Raw genomic sequence first — 19,014 nt, forward strand, 5'->3', positions numbered from 1 at the left:
ATCTGACTCTGAGTTACAACTTTTTCCGGAAAAGGAAATAGCCAATTTCTGTTTAGGTCATGTTATTTGATTTCTCGTGCACAGACAAGGCGAGGTGAGGGTGAAGCACTCTAGCTTGAACATCGATCTATTGTACCATTGTAAGTGGATGGTGTAGTGATACAGTAACAAAAATATTTCACAAAAATAAATAAATTTACAAACTGACATGATTTCATGTAATACGTTAGAAACTTAAATCTAATTTACAATTGTAACTTTATAATTTGATGAATGTTGACAATTTGACTAGAGAGAGAGAGAGAGAGAGCGCTCAGAAGCAAATGGTATTCTTCCAAATCAGTAATATTGCATGCTTTACTATAAATTTTGAAGAAGTCTTAAACTTAAATGACAATCTTACGCGTAACCTCCTGATTGAAATGGCGGCCTATCCAACGTCTTCCGTTGCTTTCAAATTTTAAAGCCTCTTCCACTAACGAGTCCATGACGTGGCAAACAAAGATCGGGGGGAGTTTGATCTAGGCCATAATTCAGCTTTCATTAATCTACGTGTTTTTTCATGGCGATTGTGGTTTGACATTAAGGGGCTACTTGTACATAGCGACTCTTGTACGCCTAATTTATCTAATGCACCAGACAGTGGTGTCGACTAAGTAAAGAGATTATTTAAATAAAAGGCTGGAGAAGAATGCTTTATCTTTAGTTCAAGGAAAGTTAGCCCAACATGTTCGTTCTTATAAGCCCCTTTAACTTCCAACTTTTTTTTCTGCAGCCGAAAGGTAAGATTTAAACAGAATTTTTCTTCACAAAATCATAATGGGTTGCAAGCCAAATACTCTTTTTATTAATACCAATCCTTATATTTCTCAGAAATCATTGGTTCCTCTCACAATACCGGATTGACATCTTCCTTGTGCTTAAGAAGTTCCAAAGGCTAGCAAGAGGTTAGAGGTCACCAAAATGTCGCCACTAGGAGTACGATTACATTATGGAGATCATCATGTAACTCCCATTTCTTCCCTTTTGATTTCTCTTAATTAATGGTAGCATATTGTGCATGTATCATTACTCTCTACAGATATAAACACTATCACGCAAATATTTAAGGTTATGTTTTTAGGCTCCTTTGATCAACTTCTTGATCATGTGCAGGTAGTACTGGATAATGGCATACTCCAAGTCACATTGTCCAATCCGGAGGGAATTGTAACTGGGATTCGATACAATGACATCGACAACTTGCTTGAAGTCCTTAACGACGAATCTAATAGAGGGTATTACTACAACATTAATACAAAGGAGATCACTTACAAAATATATAATGACTCAGAAAATTTGTTTTTTCCTCTAATGGATTCATTTGGATTATGAACTTTGAAGTATTGGCTGACACTTGGTCTAGAAAACTTACCCTATTTTGGAAATGGATTGTTGAACGTTCAGGTACTGGGACCTTGTTTGGAGCTCACCACAAAGTATTGGAACAACTGGTATATTTGATGTGTATGTTCTAATTCATCCGTGTCTTGCTCTCTCTCTCTCTCTCTCTCTCTCTCTAATTCTCTTGAACTATAAAACTCTAGAAAAATGATATTTGCCGTCAAGAGTGCGTAAGCGCAGCGCAAACTCTTTAAAAAAATGAATAAATATGAGACTTGCAATAAAAAATAAAAATAATTAAATAATTAAAAAAAAAAACCAATTTCTTAATAGTAGATCATACTCCTTTTCAAAATAATTATACGGTACTTATACACTATTCAATTATGCGTAACGCTACTCAAAACTATATTATTTATAAGCCATTTTTCTTTATTCATGGTGCATATATTTATATTATTTACTAGTTACAACTACCACATATGCAGAATCAAAGGAACGAAGTTCGAGGTTATTGTTGAAAATGATGAACAGGTTGAGATCTCTTTCACAAGGACGTGGGATCCTTCCATGGAGGGCAAACTCATCCCATTAAATATAGACAAAAGGTCCCATGCATCTTTGTTTCAAATTAAGTTTAAACAGATGTTATAACCTGTCTGTCTCAAGTTTCAATCATATTTAATAATGCTATTGAAGGTGAAACTGATATTTAAATATTTGTCGTGCCGACCAATTCATCAACTAGGTTTATAATGCTTCGTGGTTCATCGGGATTTTACTCTTATGCCATTTACGAGCACCTGGAGGAATGGCCTGCTTTCAACCTCGACGAAACCAGGATTGCTTTCAAACTCAGAAAAGACAAGTAGATCACAAACTCCTTTTCCTCTCTCTAGTATATTCATAATGCCTTTTTAATAATTTTATAGGGAAATACCATTCCCACAGAAATTTCTTACCGAATTGCATTTTATTTTTTTTAATACATTTTTTTTTTACTTCATGATTAAGAAACTTTTTTTAAATGAATTATAATTTTATTTTATTTTTAAAAAATGTTTTAAAAAAAAGTAAAAAATAAACAAAAACAAATATTACTGTTCGGTGAGGATTTTCGATAAGAATCCTATGTGGCCGTAGAACGTTCCAATTTTATATGACAAATATATATACTTATTAACTAAAAATAATAATTCTCAAAATTATCTTAAAAAAAGAATTACATCCCCAATCCCTATAACTTATTTTTTATAAACTAATGGAAGGTTTTAAATTTGGTAGGTTCCATTATATGGCAATGGCTGACAACAGGCAAAGATTCATGCCCCTCCCAGATGACCGATTGCCCAAGAGAGGTCAGGCCCTGGCCTACCCAGAGGCAGTCTTACTTGTTAACCCGGTGGAGCCCGAACTCAAGGGAGAGGTACTTTTTCTTTTTTCTTTGGTTTTTTTTTTTTTTGTTGTTATTGTTTGTCGTTTGTTTACTCTCAACAACCCTTTACAATGTCTACATGCACCATTTCTTTACACGACACCTTACACCATTCAGTAGAGTAGAATGGCACACGACTATCACATCAAAAAGAAGGTTTCCTTGGGTGTTTGGTTTGGTTGATAGGTGGATGACAAGTACCAATACTCGAGTAATAACGAAAACATTCGGGTTCATGGGTGGATCTCCACCAATACTGACCCGCCTATGGGATTCTGGCAAATTACACCCAGCAACGAGTTCCGATCTGGTGGCCCACTCAAGCAGAACCTGACCTCACATGTGGGTCCCACCACGCTCGCCGTAAGCTCTCTTTCTTTTTCAACTGAACTTAAAGGTAGTGATACTGTAATAGACTTATCCCGCATATGAAAAGTTATATTCTCCAATCGATATATAGATTTTAGAATATATGGATTAAAATATTAATATGGTATAATTTAAAATTTATAAAATAAATCTTAACTTTTTAGCATATAAATATAAAATGTTTATGACTAGGTTGTTCTTAGATAATATAATGAAAAATATTGCTACTGTTATTTTAAATTTTGTCGACATATGTTTGGTAGCGATGGCCTAAACTTGTCTTACACCTAAGCGCATAAATGTCTGCATAGTTCGACGAGTGCAAGCATTCATATATGTCTACTCTTCATTCTGTCGAGACTTCTTCCAAAATTCATTTAAGAATTTATTAGAAGACTCGTGAGGTTTTTTGACTATATGATTATTCTTAATTTAAAATGTTGTTGATAGATGTTTCTAAGTGCACATTACTCCGGAGAGGATCTGGTGCCAAAATTTGGAGCCGGCGAACTATGGAAAAAGGTTTTCGGTCCTGTTTTTATGTACGTTAACTCTGGATACGTTGGAGACGACCCACTTCAGCTATGGGAGGAGGCCAAAACGCAGGTTTAATTCAATTACCACGGCATTAATTTCTATTTAACATAAATATTTTAACAACCTTTTGATGATCTGAACGAAATGCGAATACAAATCGACGTTATAGATGATGATTGAAGTTCAAAGTTGGCCATATACCTTCCCTGTTTCCGAGGATTTTCCCAAGTCCGACAAACGGGGTAACGTTAGAGGTCGGCTTCTTGTCCGAGACAGGTAGGCGCGCGGCCTTGCTGCTTTACTTGGCTTTCAGCCTTTCAACTTCAACATTGAACATCGAGCGTTAATGTGTATCTACATTAATAATATTGTGTACGTAGTTACATAAGCAGTGACTATATATCTGCAATTGGCGCTTATGTTGGGTTGGCGCCTCCTGGAGACGCTGGATCGTGGCAAAGAGAGTGCAAGGTGACTGGTTTATTTTTCTAAATCATGAGTACGAGGTTTGGGGCTTGTAAACTACCCATAAACCAATGCCTAATTTGCTCTAAATTCTAATTAATCGTTACTCCACATTATATAGGACTATCAATTTTGGACCAACGCAGACGAGGATGGCTATTTTCTCATCAGCGACATACGCATTGGGGACTATAATCTTTATGCATGGATCCCGGGGTATATCGGGGACTACAAATACGATGTTGTTGTTAGCATAACCGAAGGTATAATTTCTTCCTCAGTTTCGATTGTATTGACCATTTCTTCATTCTGGTACGTCAAACAATAGAAAAAGGTACTTACTGATATGCAATATGAAAGGCAGGATGTGAAATTGAGATGGGCGATCTTGTTTATAAGCCTCCCAGAGATGGCCCCACACTGTGGGAAATAGGCATACCTGATCGTTCTGCCGCAGAGTTCTATGTTCCCGATCCTAATCCCAAGTACATCAATAAACTCTATGTCAATCATCCAGACAGGTTGATTCATTTTTCTTTCTCCTATGATTTCAATGTAGGACCAGTGTTAATCAGGGAATTTGAAGCCAGATGATCATATTTAATTGGCAGGTTTAGGCAGTATGGCTTGTGGGAAAGATATGCAGAATTGTATCCTGATAATGACTTGGTTTTCACTATTGGTGTCAGCGACTACACTAAGGATTGGTTCTATGCTCAGGTTCCCAGGTGCACTTTGGTCTTTCGTTCTTCGAGTGCTTGATCAAGCTTTCGCTGAATTTTTCATTTACCCATGAACTTCCTCAGTTTACTTTGGATTAATTTCCTTATTAGTTTTTAGCAAACTAGAAACCGTCTTTTTTTTCTCTGTTGTTGGGGAGAAAAACACTTTGTGATACTGAAAATGAATAATACTATATACAATCTCAGGATGGCAAGCCTCGCAAACTGTTATTGAAAAGAAATGAGACTCACCTTTATAATATGAGTCTCATATTTATTCATTTTTTTCAAAAGAAAGACTTACTCGTCTTAAAACTGTAAATATCATTTCTTTACTTAAAAAGAGTCTGAAAGTAAGATATTTAATGCACTTTTGTGCTGTATTCTTTGTATCTCAGGAAGAAGAAAGACAGTAATACATATCAAGGAACTACGTGGCAAATTAAATTTACTCTTGACAATTTGGATCCCGATGGTACCTATAAGCTGCGGCTGGCACTGGCTTCTTCCACTCTCTCTGAACTGCAGGTATAAATAAAACATTTATTACTATTTGTTAAAACATCTTTTGTGAACTTAGGTGCATATAGATTTTCATTATTCTACATGAATTTGTATTCGAAGGTTCGGGTGAACGATCCAAAGGCAAATCCTCCTCTATTTTCGAGTGGATTGATAGGAAGGGACAACTCAATTGCTAGACATGGAATACACGGGCTGTATTGGCTTTACAATGTAGACGTACCGGGTGGTCAGCTTGTCCAAGGGGATAATACCATTTTTTTGACACAACCAAGAAGCTCCAGCCCTTTCCAAGGGATCATGTATGATTATATCCGTTTAGAGGGCCCCCCATCTTCTACTTCCCAGAAACAAGTAATGAGTCCCTTACAGTTTACAAATTAGGAAGACTGTTCAATATCTTGCATAGATTGGTGCATGCGATCGATGCTACAGCCGCAGTTTCTGAGTTTAAGTTTGTTGTTGAAAAGAAGACATGATTCATAGCATTAAGTATAATGTAGCTGAGTTTGAAATTAACCTCGTTTTGTTAAGTCGCCGCTTATTTCAAGAGCTTAATCTAATAGAAAAATGTGAATTTAATTACTTAAAATATATTTTTAACACAAATATTGCACCCAACTGACACATATTAAGACCTGCTTTTGACTTATGATCAATATAATCAAGACAGAGATCAAGTTGATTACCCAACTTCTTATTCATGGAGAGTCGGAGACTCACTTTTTGAAGACCACAGAGGGTCTTTATAAATCCACTGTCTATTATGCATGTGGCATGGACGATCATGCTGTCACATGAGCATTGGCACCGATTGAAATGTTCAAAATCTTGTTCTCTGTAAACAGATTCAAGCCTTTTTGAAAAGGGACTAAATCTTTGCCTGATTACAGCTTAATAGCAAATAAAATCAATTCTTGACCATGATTGTAGCCTCACCATTACTCTTACCGTTTGTTTTCCATTTTTGTAATGTACAGCTCAAATACAATTACAATCTGTAAAAATCAAAGCCTTAATTAAGGGCCTTACTATTCCATCGCTAATGCCTATGCTAAGAATTACTATTGCTAGTTTTAGTTTTAAGTTAGGCAAGTCTTGAGTACTCAATTTGAAAAAAAGTAAAGTCCATCATTTAAAAAAAAAAAAAAAAATTCATGTTGGTCCTGAGTTGATCCACTTTTTTCAAGAAGGGTGCCCAAGATTTACATTTTGCAATCCCTAAGATTGCAAATATGATTTCTCAATTGGCATTACTCTTGAACAAAGGGAGTGCAGGGGCTTAGGGTTTGCATAGGGTAGATACAGTTTTAAGATGTGCAAGTCTCGCGCATTCCTTTCCTTTTGAAAAACAGCAATGTTCACTATTAAAAAATTAATTTTTTAATGTGTATTCTATATTTATCCACTTTTTTCAAAAAAAATACGTAGACTTGTAAATTCTAAGATTACAAATATTATTTCTCTTTATTCCAATACAAAATACATGTTTTTTTTAGAAGACATTACAAATTAAATATTAACTATTAATTCACCAAACCATAGAACTGCCACGTTTCTAAATATATTTGATAAACCAAATCATGATTATGATCTAATTTCCTCAAATCTTTATGATCTAAATATTAAAATGCACCAACATTTACCATTACATTTATAAAGAATGAGCTCTCATTTATTTCTGTTTGGGATCAGTTACATCCATCAAGATCCCCTCAAGTTGGCGAGAATCTGACGATATCTTTCCCTCTATGATCATCTCCAAACATTTTTTTTTTTTTCAAATATCCCAAATGAGCATTAATCTCATCAGAGACGGCAATTAGAAACGCGTAACTACTCAGTCCATCCTATTCTAACTCGACCCTACCATCCTTTCTCACACTCTTTTCGTGAATAAATGAGAAAATATAGCACGCAAGCTCCTTGCAAACCTCGATCACTAAACCAAGTTCTAGGAAAAATTTGCCCCTGAACGGAGTTTTTCCTTATTCTTGAGATAGCAAGAATCCCCTGCTTTCTCAACTCATTCTTTTCCTATTTTAATCCTTTGGCCTTTGTAGATTATAGCTGTGGACTACTAAAAATCCCATCTGATTCTTCCTCTTCTTATTCCTCCTGTGATCTTCTCTTTATTTTTTTTTTTTCTCGTATTTTACGAGACGCACGATCATCCCGTGCATAGCACCGTCCCATGCACCAAAAAACGGTGGCGATGCGTAGAGAAAAAAAAAAAAAAAAAAACCGGTGGCGACAAAGAAAAGATAAATGATTATACGAAACAAACAAAACGAAAGCTTTGTCTCTAGTTCAAGGAAACTCGGCCTGAAAGATCCTTATCAGCCTTCACATGTCTACAATCTCTGATTGGAGTGTCAAAAAGTTAAAGATGTGCAGTCTTTACTTCTCCGAATCCTCATGGATTTGGCATTTGGCTTTCGGCAATATTATGCTCTGTGTTCTACTGAAACTCACTACACAAACACAAGTACCAAATTCAAATTTTCATCCTCCTGTAGAAGTTCCCGGAGAGAGTAAGGCAAACCTCATGAGCATGTCATTCCCAGGGCTGCAATTACATATCGAAGATCAACATGTAAAGCAGTTTTTTGTTTTTTTGTTTTTGCATGAGCAAGTACATGGAAAATGCATATTGAAGTAAATACTTTTTAAGTGCAGCACGCCATTGGGATGTTGATGAGCAAATAATTTTTGCAGGTGGTGATGGACAACGGCATACTGCAGGTCAACATCTCAAATCCAGAAGGAATGGTTACGGGAATTGAGTATAATGGCATTGACAATTTGCTCGAAATTCTTAACGAGGAATCTAACAGAGGGTACAATGTCGTTTAAGCTCTTCAATCTCTCTGTTTTCTTTTCCACTGAAATTTCTCCTTTTTGTAGGAGAGCTCTGCTCTGATATGCCCCTGATTTTACTTTATTGTAAGTAAAGATAAAGAGAATAAACCAGATGTTGAATGTGCTTTAAGTAAATCTATATGCTTTTTTTAGCAGGATTTTATATATCTGGAACATGCATACTATTTAATGTGTAACTATTTTATCAAGTTGTATGGGGACTAATAAAACATGGCTGCCACCTACAGATGCAATTCCTAACAAAATAGCAGAAGCTAATTTTTCTTCTTTAATTAACCATGTAGATACTGGGACCTTGTGTGGAATGTTGCCGGAAGTACGGGAACGAAGGGCATATTTGACAGGTATGTTCCCTACGACTTCCTACTTTGGAACATGTTCTTGTCCACTATTATAATTGCAATTAATTCTAACTTTCTTTGTAAGATTTACATGTTATTTGGGAATAAATTTTAAGGTAGTATGAAACCTGTGGATGGACTGGACCGGACCGGTCAATTTCTTTGCAGGATGGAAGGAACCAGTTTTAAGGTAATAGTGGAAAACGAAGAACAAGTAGAGCTCTCATTTACTAGACTGTGGGATCCTTCCATGGAGGGGAAGCTCGTTCCCTTGAATATAGACAAAAGGTGCATGCTTGTTCAAATTGATGTTGTTTTATTAACATTCATTGGAGTCGGTCTCTTTCGGTTTTGTTTTTGTTTTGGTAGGTACATAATGCTTCGTGGTTCCTCGGGCTTCTACTCCTATGCCATTTATGAGCACTTAGAGGAATGGCCTGCTTTCAACATTGATAATACCAGAATAGCATTCAAGCTTAGGGAAGACATGTAAATAAATCTTGACCCTGTCTTCTTTATTGAGGTTCAGATAGCTTGCAGTGTTACAGGATAAACAAGGCTTGAAAGTGGATAAACAGGATGTGTTTTGAATTCATAGGTTTCATTACATGGCTATAGCAGACAACAGGCAAAGATTCATGCCCCTGCCTGAAGACCGCCTACCTGACAGAGGCCAGGCCCTGGCCTACCCAGAGGCAGTCCTACTTGTTAATCCCGTGGAGCCAGATTTCAAAGGAGAGGTGTTGCCTTCTACTAATCCATACGATTATCTGCAAAAGTTCTCAAATATATATTTCATTTGATTTGAAATTTCAATCTTTACCACCCTCTCTTGTTTTTCTTGCCCGGTAAGTTGTATTGTGTTTTGATTTGATGCGTTACCACTCATGTGAAGGTGGACGACAAGTACCAATACGCTTGTGAGAACAAAGACAACAGGGTTCACGGGTGGATATCCAACAATCCAAGCGTGGGATTCTGGCAAATCACAGCCAGCGATGAATTCCGATCCGGTGGACCCCTCAAACAATGCCTTACCTCCCACGTCGGTCCCACCACCCTCGCTGTAAGTAATATAATTACTACTAGAGAAAAACTTGGTTTACACATAGAGGAAAGGATGTGATTAAGGTCTTTTAACAGCGTTAACTTTAACTAAAATGGCACAATCTCAGATATTTCACAGCGTACACTATTCAGGAGAGGATCTGATACTGAAATTTGGACCTAACGAGCCGTGGAAGAAGGTTTTTGGCCCCGTTTTTATTTATCTTAATTCTCTGACTGATGGAGATGACCCACTTTTGCTCTGGGAGGATGCTAAGCAACAGGTCTTTCACTTCCTAATAGAACTGCAATTCTACTCAGTAAAAATCGAATTCTTTCTACAATAAAACAATTATTTAATTAAAATTAGTCTTTTTTTTTTTACCAGATGATCTATGAAGTTCAAACATGGCCCTATAGTTTTCCAGCTTCAGAGGACTTTCAATCAGCAGATCAACGGGGTAGTGTTTGCGGCAGACTCCTAATCCAAGACAGGTATATATAACTGGCCCCTTTTTTCATCTTTCTTTATTGTTTCTCATCTGAATTTATTTGAGGTTTTGGAAATTTGAATTTTTGTTATCTAGGTATATTAGTGAAGAGAACGTGCCAGGAAATTGTGCTTATGTCGGATTGGCACTCCCCGGGAATGTTGGGTCCTGGCAAAGAGAATGCAAGGTAATTTCAAATCTCTAATTGGAGCTAAGCTACATAAGATGTCATGAGACTTGAGTGCATATATATGACCCTTCTATTAATGAAAAAAAATGTTTTGCTCGATCCATAATTTTATTATCCATAGTCATATTAGTTTGGAAAATGCTAGTCTTTCCACTAGCGCTCCCTTTAGGATTTTTTGTTTTACTTAATGATTAAAGAAGTATTTTTTAATGATATTGTAAATTTTTGTAAAATATAAATATACATTTAAAAGTGGTAACAAAAATATATGTGAAAAAAAAATTAAATAAATAAATAAACAGATGAAATGGGCTATTGTAAACGATTGGGTATCTACAAAGGTTGCAAACTTATAGACGTGTTATTTCCAATCAGGGTTACCAATTTTGGACCAGAGCTGATGAGGATGGCTATTTCTCTATTAACAATATACGCACTGGGGACTATAATCTTTATGCATGGGTTCCCGGTGTCATTGGTGATTACCAATACGATGCTGTCATTACCATAGATTCAGGTCTTATTTCCAAACCTTTCCCTATTCCTCATGTTTTATTATCTTGTAGTGTATTTCAATAGCACTTGAAGCAGGTTGTGAGATTGATGTGGGCGATGTTGTTTATGAACCTCCAAGAGACGGGCCAACGTTGTGGGAAATAGGCATCCCAGATCGCTCTGCAGCTGAATTCTATGTCCCCGATCCTGATCCAAAGTTAATCAATAAACTTTATGTCAACCATCCTGATAAGTAATTAATGCTTTGCTTAATTAGATGCTATTTTTGCAATCATTACAAAAAATTTGGATATTAAATGCATGGTATTTTATTTTGAGTAATATTATGTATAGTCGTGAACTGTCTAAACATCGTGTAATCCTTTTAAAAAAATAGAGTTTATTATTAAAAAATTAATTTTTTTATATAAGTCTCATATTTATTTATTTTTTTTCAAAATAAACGTGTGGCACTTGTAAAATCACAATTGTAATACAGATATTTTTACGTGCTCTTTATATATTTTATTAATATGATTAATCAAAATAATTATTTTATATTAAAAAAAAGACACAACAACTACATTGGTGAAGTATCTAAAAAGTTAACAAAAGTAAGTGCATATCGAGTCTTTATTCCGAAATAGTGGGTTGATCTTTTTATTGTTTTAATCATTTATCTATTAATCGACAGATTTAGGCAATATGGATTATGGGAAAGATATTCACAACTGTATCCTGATGGAGACTTGGTATACACAATTGGGACATGCCACTATGGAAAAGATTGGTTCTTTGCTCAAGTGACCAGGTTACCCTTTTTTTTTTATCCCAATATCATGAGATTAATTTAAGAGAAGTGCTACGTGCAAAAATAAATTATATAAAAATAAATTTATAAATTAATTTTATAGTTTTATATGATTCGTTAGATTTATTTTATAATAAAAATAATTTTATAATCTGACGTACTGTATCAAGACACATCAATTTATGAGTTTACTTTTATATAATTTATTTACGGTTAAAATATTTTTCTTAATTTAATAACTATTTAGGTTTGAATGAACAAATCATTATACAAATATGCTATTTTAGCAATGCAGGAAGACAGTTAATAACACATATGAAGGAACTACTTGGCAAATTAGGTTCAAACTCGGCGTGGCCGATGAGAGTGGAACCTATAAATTACGATTAGCTCTTGCAACTGCACATGCTTCCGAGTTGCAAGTATGTAATTTTATGAGTAATATTACATACAGTTATAAAATATATAAGTGTGTTGTATAATTATTTAAAAAAAATAAGATTTAAGTATTTATTCATTTTTTTCAAAATGATTATACGATACTTGCACACTTACGACTGCAAGTACTTTATCATTTACCTTTTCAAAATTATTTAACTAATTGAGCTTCTCCTTTTTTTCGGTAATCTTAAAAAGGTTCGGATTAATGATCCGAAGGCAGATCCTCCTCTATTTTCCAGTGGAGTAATTGGGAAGGACAATACCATTGCGAGGCATGGGATTCATGGACTTTACCGGCTGTACAATGTGGACGTACCAGGCACTCAGATACTTGAAGGAGATAATACTATTTTTCTTACACAAACTGAAGGCAGTAATCCTTTCCAGGGAGTCATGTATGACTACATTCGTTTTGAAGGTCCCGAGAAAATAATCTAACTTCACCAGTATGCATACATGGCAGATGGTATTTCTGCTTTCTATTCATTTTGGCTGCGAAATTGAATCGACCAAGTTTACTCATGAATTAGTAACATTTGTATGCCATCCAACTTCGGTTGTAGATATTTGTTTAGAGAGGTTTAAAGTCTACAAAAATAATTATAAAAACATATCTATAAACTAGAGTGATTTCGTGTAATACGTCGAATTATAAAATTGTTTTTATTATCAAATATATTTAACTTGATATATTAATTCACTTTATAAATTTTATTTTTATTTAAATTTATGCAAAATAGTCTTTGGTGAATTTTAAATGCACATCTCAATAAAATGAAAAGTCTTGTTTGGTTACACATATGAGATGAGATAAAAGTTAAAAAGTTGAATAAAATATTATTAGAAAATTATTTTTTAAAATTATTTTTATTTTAAGATTTGAAAACGTTGAATTGTTTTTTGTATTTTGTTTAGGAGTTTAAAAAAATTATAATAATTAAATAAAATGAGGTGAGATGATTTGTGAAAACAAATCAAGCCTAAAGATAAGAGGAGTGCTAAAGTCACAAATGAATTATATAAAAGTAATTTCACAAATTAATATGAGTTTATTTGATCTATTAGATTTACTTTATAATAGAAGTAATTTTATAATCTGACGAAGCATATCAAGGTATGTCAATTTGTAATATTACTTTGTGTAATTCTTTTATAGTTAGAGTATCTTTCTAAAAATAATTGAAGGTGCATGTTTGTGCAACTATATTTATATGATAAATAAATAATTGAAGGTACATGTTTGTGCAACTATATTTATATGATAAATAGACCATCTCAGACAAAGTCTCTATAAGCATTCCTATTACAATCTTGCTACAGCCACAGATAAAATCCACTGAATAAGCAAAAGGTTTTTTTTTTTTTTTTTTTTTTTTTTTTACTTTTTCTTCATACCTTTTTTATATCTTTAATTTAAAAAAAAAAAAAAACTCACAACGTTATTTAAAAACACTTCATTAATTACTACATAAAAATTCACAACCATTTCTTATAATGAGAGATATCTTGGTCATGATTTTAATATAGTCTGATCAACAGACTATATAATTGCGGCTAGAAGCCTTAGTTAAGCTTTTTTAAATAAAATTGTAAATTTTTTTTACTCTAGAACCTTATTTTTCTTTTTCCTTTCCATATTGTAACATGTTAGTTTTTGAAAGACTGTAAGGGACTCTTAATTCCATTAAAACTTGTATCTTGTAACCACTAGTATATTTATGAAAATTTTTACTTTGCTGAGGTAAAAATAAAAATAAAAAATAAAAAGAATCCGTGACTTTTGTCTTAGGGATAAGCATCACCCTTCCTATTAACTCCATCTCCCTAAAGTTGTTATACCCAAATTTCATCCTTAAACCCCCTTAGAGCATGGTCATTGTCAAGTCTAAAATTTAATTAGAATATTGTGTTTTGGCCATAATATAAACTTCTAGCTAAATTAGTCCACATTAGACTAGCTATCCCCAAATCTAAAAAATAATATAATATTATTATTTTTATAATATTACCAAAACAATCCATTATAACCAAAACAATCCACTATTACCAAAATAGTCTACAAATTAGAAATATAGTCCACTAATATACCCCAAAACAGTCCAAAAATTACCAAAATAGTCCACTATTACCAAAACAGTCCACAATCCTACCAAAAACAGTCTAGAAATTTACAAAACAGTCCATTAATCAGTCAAAACAGTCTACAATCCTACCAAAAACAGTCTAGAAATTTACAAAACAGTCCATTAATCAGTCAAAACAGTCCACAATCCTACCAAAAACAGTCTAGAAATTTACAAAACAGTCCATTAATTAGTAGATTAATTTAGTTGCTACCCAGCCACATATTTATCCAGCCTACATGGGGCTGGGCAGCCACTAATAATCTCAAAAAAAAATCAAAGCTACCAACATTAGACACCTCCATAAGGTGTTGAAAGAGATGTAGATGTACCCCCGATATCCTTCCTCCATTCCTCATAAATTTTCCGTTGAATATAGCCAAAATATGTTAAATATTTTAACATGAACATTAATAAACGGATCTTCGATTTCATATGATCCACAATAATAAACAGTAATAAATAAATACGCACCTTTCTCCATCAGTTTGATGAAGAATTAAATCTGACTATGAGAGAAGGATCACCCTAGCAACTTTGCCTCACAAGTGTCTCACGATGGTAAAAGGCACTCTAATGTTGTAGGTGAGAACCCTTTAATCCCTCAGTGCTATTTATAGATTTCTGACCATCAAGAAATCTAAGAGTTTGTATCTGACTATAACTAGAGATAGAGTTTTAATCTTATCTCTTAGGATTTCTCTTATCCCGTTATCACTCATCTTTAATCTGATAGACTTGAGCTATTTCAAATTCTATTAAGATGGGTGTGTGGGACATAAAGTTTAAATAAAACTCTTACAAAATATTCTTGTTGCATGGCATTCAGGCCACTTAGATCTAGCAACATCATCTTTGCCTCCCATTTCTTTTTTTTTTTAAGTTCAAATGCTACTGATCTTTCTAGGTCTGCCTTCATGGTCGCATTTCTACGCTCTTCCATGGTCGTCGCTCAATCCTCGGTCATTTTGGCCAAAACAGTCTTGATCTCACTATCGTTGCCTTCCATAGACTTCCGCTTCCTCTCCCTTTCTTTCTCAGTTTTTTTTCCTGGAGGTCTCTCAGTAAGAATCTCTATGTCCTCCTCAGCTTGGTCAACATTAACAACATTAGTCATTTTTTCAGGTGACTTTCTCTTCTTACCAACGGTGGAGATGTGTTGCTACCATTTTGGTTGGTGTCTCAGAAGACACCAACAGTACTCCCAAAAATCTCTTTGTATAACACCTTCGCTTTCTCAATCTACAAAAATTTATTAATTTATATTAGTTCATAAGTAAGTCCACAAAATAATTAAATGAAAAAATGTTTTAGGGTACATACATTGTCTTGCTCCGTTGCACCACTTGGGTGCAATGACTAACCTGTGCTATACATGCACAAAATTTATTGATCCATTTTTGAATTGTGGACCACCGATTCATCAAAGACCCTTCAAAACGATTGGCAATGTTCGGTTTTTTATATTTATGATAAAATGTGGTAATTCTTTCCCACATTTGAGTGGACTTTTGATCAGTACTCCTTATCGCATCAATGCTAATATTGAGCCAAGCTGAGACGAGGAGGTTATCCTCTTCAACGGTGAAAGATGCACCTTGTTGAACTTTTTTTTAAAGATGCCTCTTTTCACCATCATTTGGAGTTGCTTAGACAACAACATTATCATGTTGCGTTGGGGTGCTATCACAACCTCCTCCTCTACTTTGCAATAGAGTGGTGAAGAATGGGTCATCATCAAAATGTGTGTCCATCCTTGAAAAATATTAATATTTCAAGGAGTCAGACAAATTGCCCAATAGTCAACATCATATTGCAACTTCTCAGTCCATATATCATTTAAAATGACATCATTTTGTAGAACCAAATTAGAACATTGTTTTGAGATCAAAGGAGAATTTCATAATTGATACAACCAAGACATTATTAGAAACATGGCCAGAAACAGAGTTTTGAAGAAAGAATACTAACTGAAACAAGGAAAGAAAGAAAAAAAAAATAGTAAAAAAAAAAAAACTGCAAACTGACATAAAACAGCTTATACATTATCAAAAACATGGCCAGAAACATAGAGTTTTGAAGAAATAATACTAACTAAAACAAGGAAAGAAAGGAAAAAAAAAAAAGAGTAAAAAAAAACTGTAAACTGACAGAAAACAGCTTATGCATTATCAGAAACATGGCTAGAAACAGAAAGTTTTGAAGAAAGAATACTAACTGAAATAAGGAAAGAAAGAAAAAAAAAAAGTAAAAAAAAAAAAAAAAACTGCAAACTGATAGAAAACAGCTTATGCATTATCAGAAACATGGCTAGAAACAGAGAGTTTTGAAGAAAGAATACTAACTGAAACAAGGAAAGAAAGAAAAAAAAAAAGAGTAAAAAAAAAAAAACAACTAATTGACAGAAAACTTCCGCATGCATTATCAGAAACATGATACAATTACAAACATCAATGAGGGATTCAGAAATATATAAAAAAAAATACAAGTATAAAGAAATAGGGAAAAGAAAAGGCATGAAATATATAAGTGTGTGTGTTTGAACCAAATACATGTATACTGAACATCATCCAAGTATAGTTTGATCCTTATCCAAATCTAGACTTGCTTAAGCAATCTCAAAAATCTCATATGAAAAACACTTGTAGTCAAAGATGTATCAATAGCAAAACCAAGACTCAAACTGCAGTTTTCATTTTTATAGAAGGATACATGATGTAAAAATGCAAGGGCAGATGGCATTGTTTGGAAAGACATATCCAAGTAGGTGTAAATCGCATATGAAGGGAAATAGGTGAAGGAAAGATGATCATTAATACATATTCATGAGATTTCAAAAACTGAGGGGAAGGATGTTTTCGTTTACATTTTTCTGATGATCAATACATATTCATGAGTTTCATTCCTTTTACCAAATCCTCCTTCCCAAACCAAACAGGCCCCAGTGAAACCAGTCTCTATTTATGCTCTATTTACAGATTAATAGAGGCATGAACCATTCCAAAAAACCTAACTGAACTCCTACTTTGTAACTTTAAACACTGACACAGTCCAAACTGCAAATTAATTCAAGAGAGCTGTAAAAAATAGATCTTCTACTCGTGTATGTCTCCACTTTTTCACTGCCATTTTAGGACTATTAGGTCTACCAGCAAGAGTTCATGCCAACAACTACAGACTAAGAATTTCCCAACACATTGAAGAAAAATAAAATAGCCAAACAATAGTCCATTTACAACAATGTCACGCAAAAACCCCAAACAACATGATCAAGCAACGTCAAACAATTCTAAAGGGTTCAAGCACTTCCAAATTACATTATGCCACCAATTTCTCGCCCAAAGGCAGGAAAAAAGACAAGAAAAAACGTATCGTATACCATTTCATCTTAAAAAAAAAAATGCATTTACCCAAACAAGGGTGAAGGGAAAGAAGGGAGAGCGGGTAGAAGAAAAACAATAAATTTAATCTTTGGACTCGGTACAGTAGCTCTTCAAGTCTGGCGAGTTTGCTATAATCACTGTAGCATTTATGTCAAACTTTTAAAGTTTGACTAGGCCATTGCAAAGTATTTTTGTATAAATACTGGCTATTTTAGACCTGCATATGGCAATGCTCTTAGGCATAACCTTGTCTTCTTCCTTTTCTCTTTCTAACATTTGCTCATCAAATATATAATTAAAATGTACTTGACTAAAACGTGTGGTTCTAAATGATTGTTTGTACTCGTAAAGTGTTGAATGTTGGATCTTAAGGAGAGTGAATAAGATTGTTAGACGATGATAATCACATAAGATCAAGAACAATAAGATGTATCTGTAAAATTAAAATAATAAAAATCAAAGAGTTAGTAAACAATGAAGCATTTTTTTTTTTTTTGAAAGGAACAATGAAGCATTAAGAAAGGATTATTACAATATCCACATAATATATTACAAATATATTTCACAATTATATTTTGAAATGAGAATTTTTTTTATAAAGTGATATTATTTTTAAAAAGTATTTAAAAAAATATCACTTATTTTAAAACATAGAGTAAAATGTTATGAAAAATATTGTGCATTTATATTTTTTTGTTAAGAAAATTGTAATTTGCATCCCTACAATAATCGGTTAGAGCATTGGCATTAGTATCTCCATATATAAATGCAAACACATATGTACATAATTAGACCCTGCATTGAATTATGCATATCTAAAACTTTACATAGTTATGAATAATGTTTCAACAATTTTAGAGATTTACTATTCACTCTTCAAATACTATTTTAATAATTTTTTTTCTCTCATCCCACTCTCTCTCTCTCACAATACTTTTTCTCTTTTTCCTCCCTTAACAACACGACAAAACTGTCACTTTCACCTTTACCTTCATTTTATTATTATAATATGTTATTTTATTATTATTTTTTTTATATTTTTAATATAATATATAAAAACATAATATTTTAACTTAAAGATGCATAAAATAATAGGAGTTTTTTTAAATGAAAAAAAACAATTTCTAAAACATATAATTTTGCATTTTCATATTAAAAAGAAAAAATCTAATTATAAGTATAATTATGTATTAATATGTGTACTAATTTATTATGATTGGTCAAAAAGTAAATTTTATTGAAAATAGAACTAATTTAAATTTTAAGTATAAAAAAATTAATATTAATATGTAAATTAATGCGCAACTTTACTTATATATACAAAACTCTATTAAAAAACCAATGCTAGTGCAACGAATAATTGATAACCGCCTACG

The 19,014-nt window shown here is 33.4% G+C and overlaps 2 protein-coding genes across 13 annotated transcripts; both read left to right on the forward strand.

Moving 5' to 3' along the window:
* Positions 1 to 836: 836 nt before the first annotated feature.
* On the forward strand, positions 837 to 6,025 carry LOC122315370 (rhamnogalacturonate lyase-like). Its single transcript, XM_043131239.1, has 15 exons — positions 837 to 1,005; positions 1,156 to 1,277; positions 1,447 to 1,506; positions 1,872 to 1,991; positions 2,132 to 2,251; positions 2,668 to 2,809; positions 3,005 to 3,181; positions 3,638 to 3,793; positions 3,894 to 4,000; positions 4,105 to 4,195; positions 4,311 to 4,452; positions 4,554 to 4,710; positions 4,801 to 4,917; positions 5,310 to 5,439; positions 5,536 to 6,025. Exons 1-15 carry the CDS (start codon positions 964 to 966, stop codon positions 5,815 to 5,817), a joined length of 1,965 nt encoding a protein of 654 aa, XP_042987173.1. The 5' UTR covers positions 837 to 963; the 3' UTR covers positions 5,818 to 6,025.
* A 1,646-nt stretch (positions 6,026 to 7,671) lies between these two features.
* LOC122314689 (probable rhamnogalacturonate lyase B) lies at positions 7,672 to 12,822 on the forward strand. Of its 12 annotated transcripts, XM_043130200.1 has the most exons (15): positions 7,686 to 8,029; positions 8,152 to 8,273; positions 8,601 to 8,660; positions 8,826 to 8,945; positions 9,027 to 9,146; positions 9,256 to 9,397; positions 9,553 to 9,723; positions 9,833 to 9,988; positions 10,093 to 10,199; positions 10,292 to 10,382; positions 10,761 to 10,902; positions 10,977 to 11,133; positions 11,575 to 11,691; positions 11,987 to 12,113; positions 12,328 to 12,822. In XM_043130200.1, exons 1-15 carry the CDS (start codon positions 7,784 to 7,786, stop codon positions 12,568 to 12,570), a joined length of 2,121 nt encoding a protein of 706 aa, XP_042986134.1. In that variant the 5' UTR covers positions 7,686 to 7,783; the 3' UTR covers positions 12,571 to 12,822. The 12 variants fall into 12 exon arrangements, with proteins under 12 accessions (XP_042986142.1, XP_042986144.1, XP_042986137.1 ...); XM_043130208.1 differs by having other exon boundaries at positions 7,672 to 8,029; positions 8,826 to 9,146; positions 10,977 to 11,097; positions 11,979 to 12,113; positions 12,328 to 12,549; XM_043130203.1 differs by having other exon boundaries at positions 7,677 to 8,029; positions 8,826 to 9,146; positions 11,979 to 12,113; positions 12,328 to 12,549.
* The last annotated feature ends 6,192 nt before the right edge of the window (positions 12,823 to 19,014 follow it).

The sequence above is a fragment of the Carya illinoinensis genome, chromosome 7, assembly GCF_018687715.1.
Source record: "Carya illinoinensis cultivar Pawnee chromosome 7, C.illinoinensisPawnee_v1, whole genome shotgun sequence".
Taxonomy (NCBI): domain Eukaryota; kingdom Viridiplantae; phylum Streptophyta; class Magnoliopsida; order Fagales; family Juglandaceae; genus Carya; species Carya illinoinensis.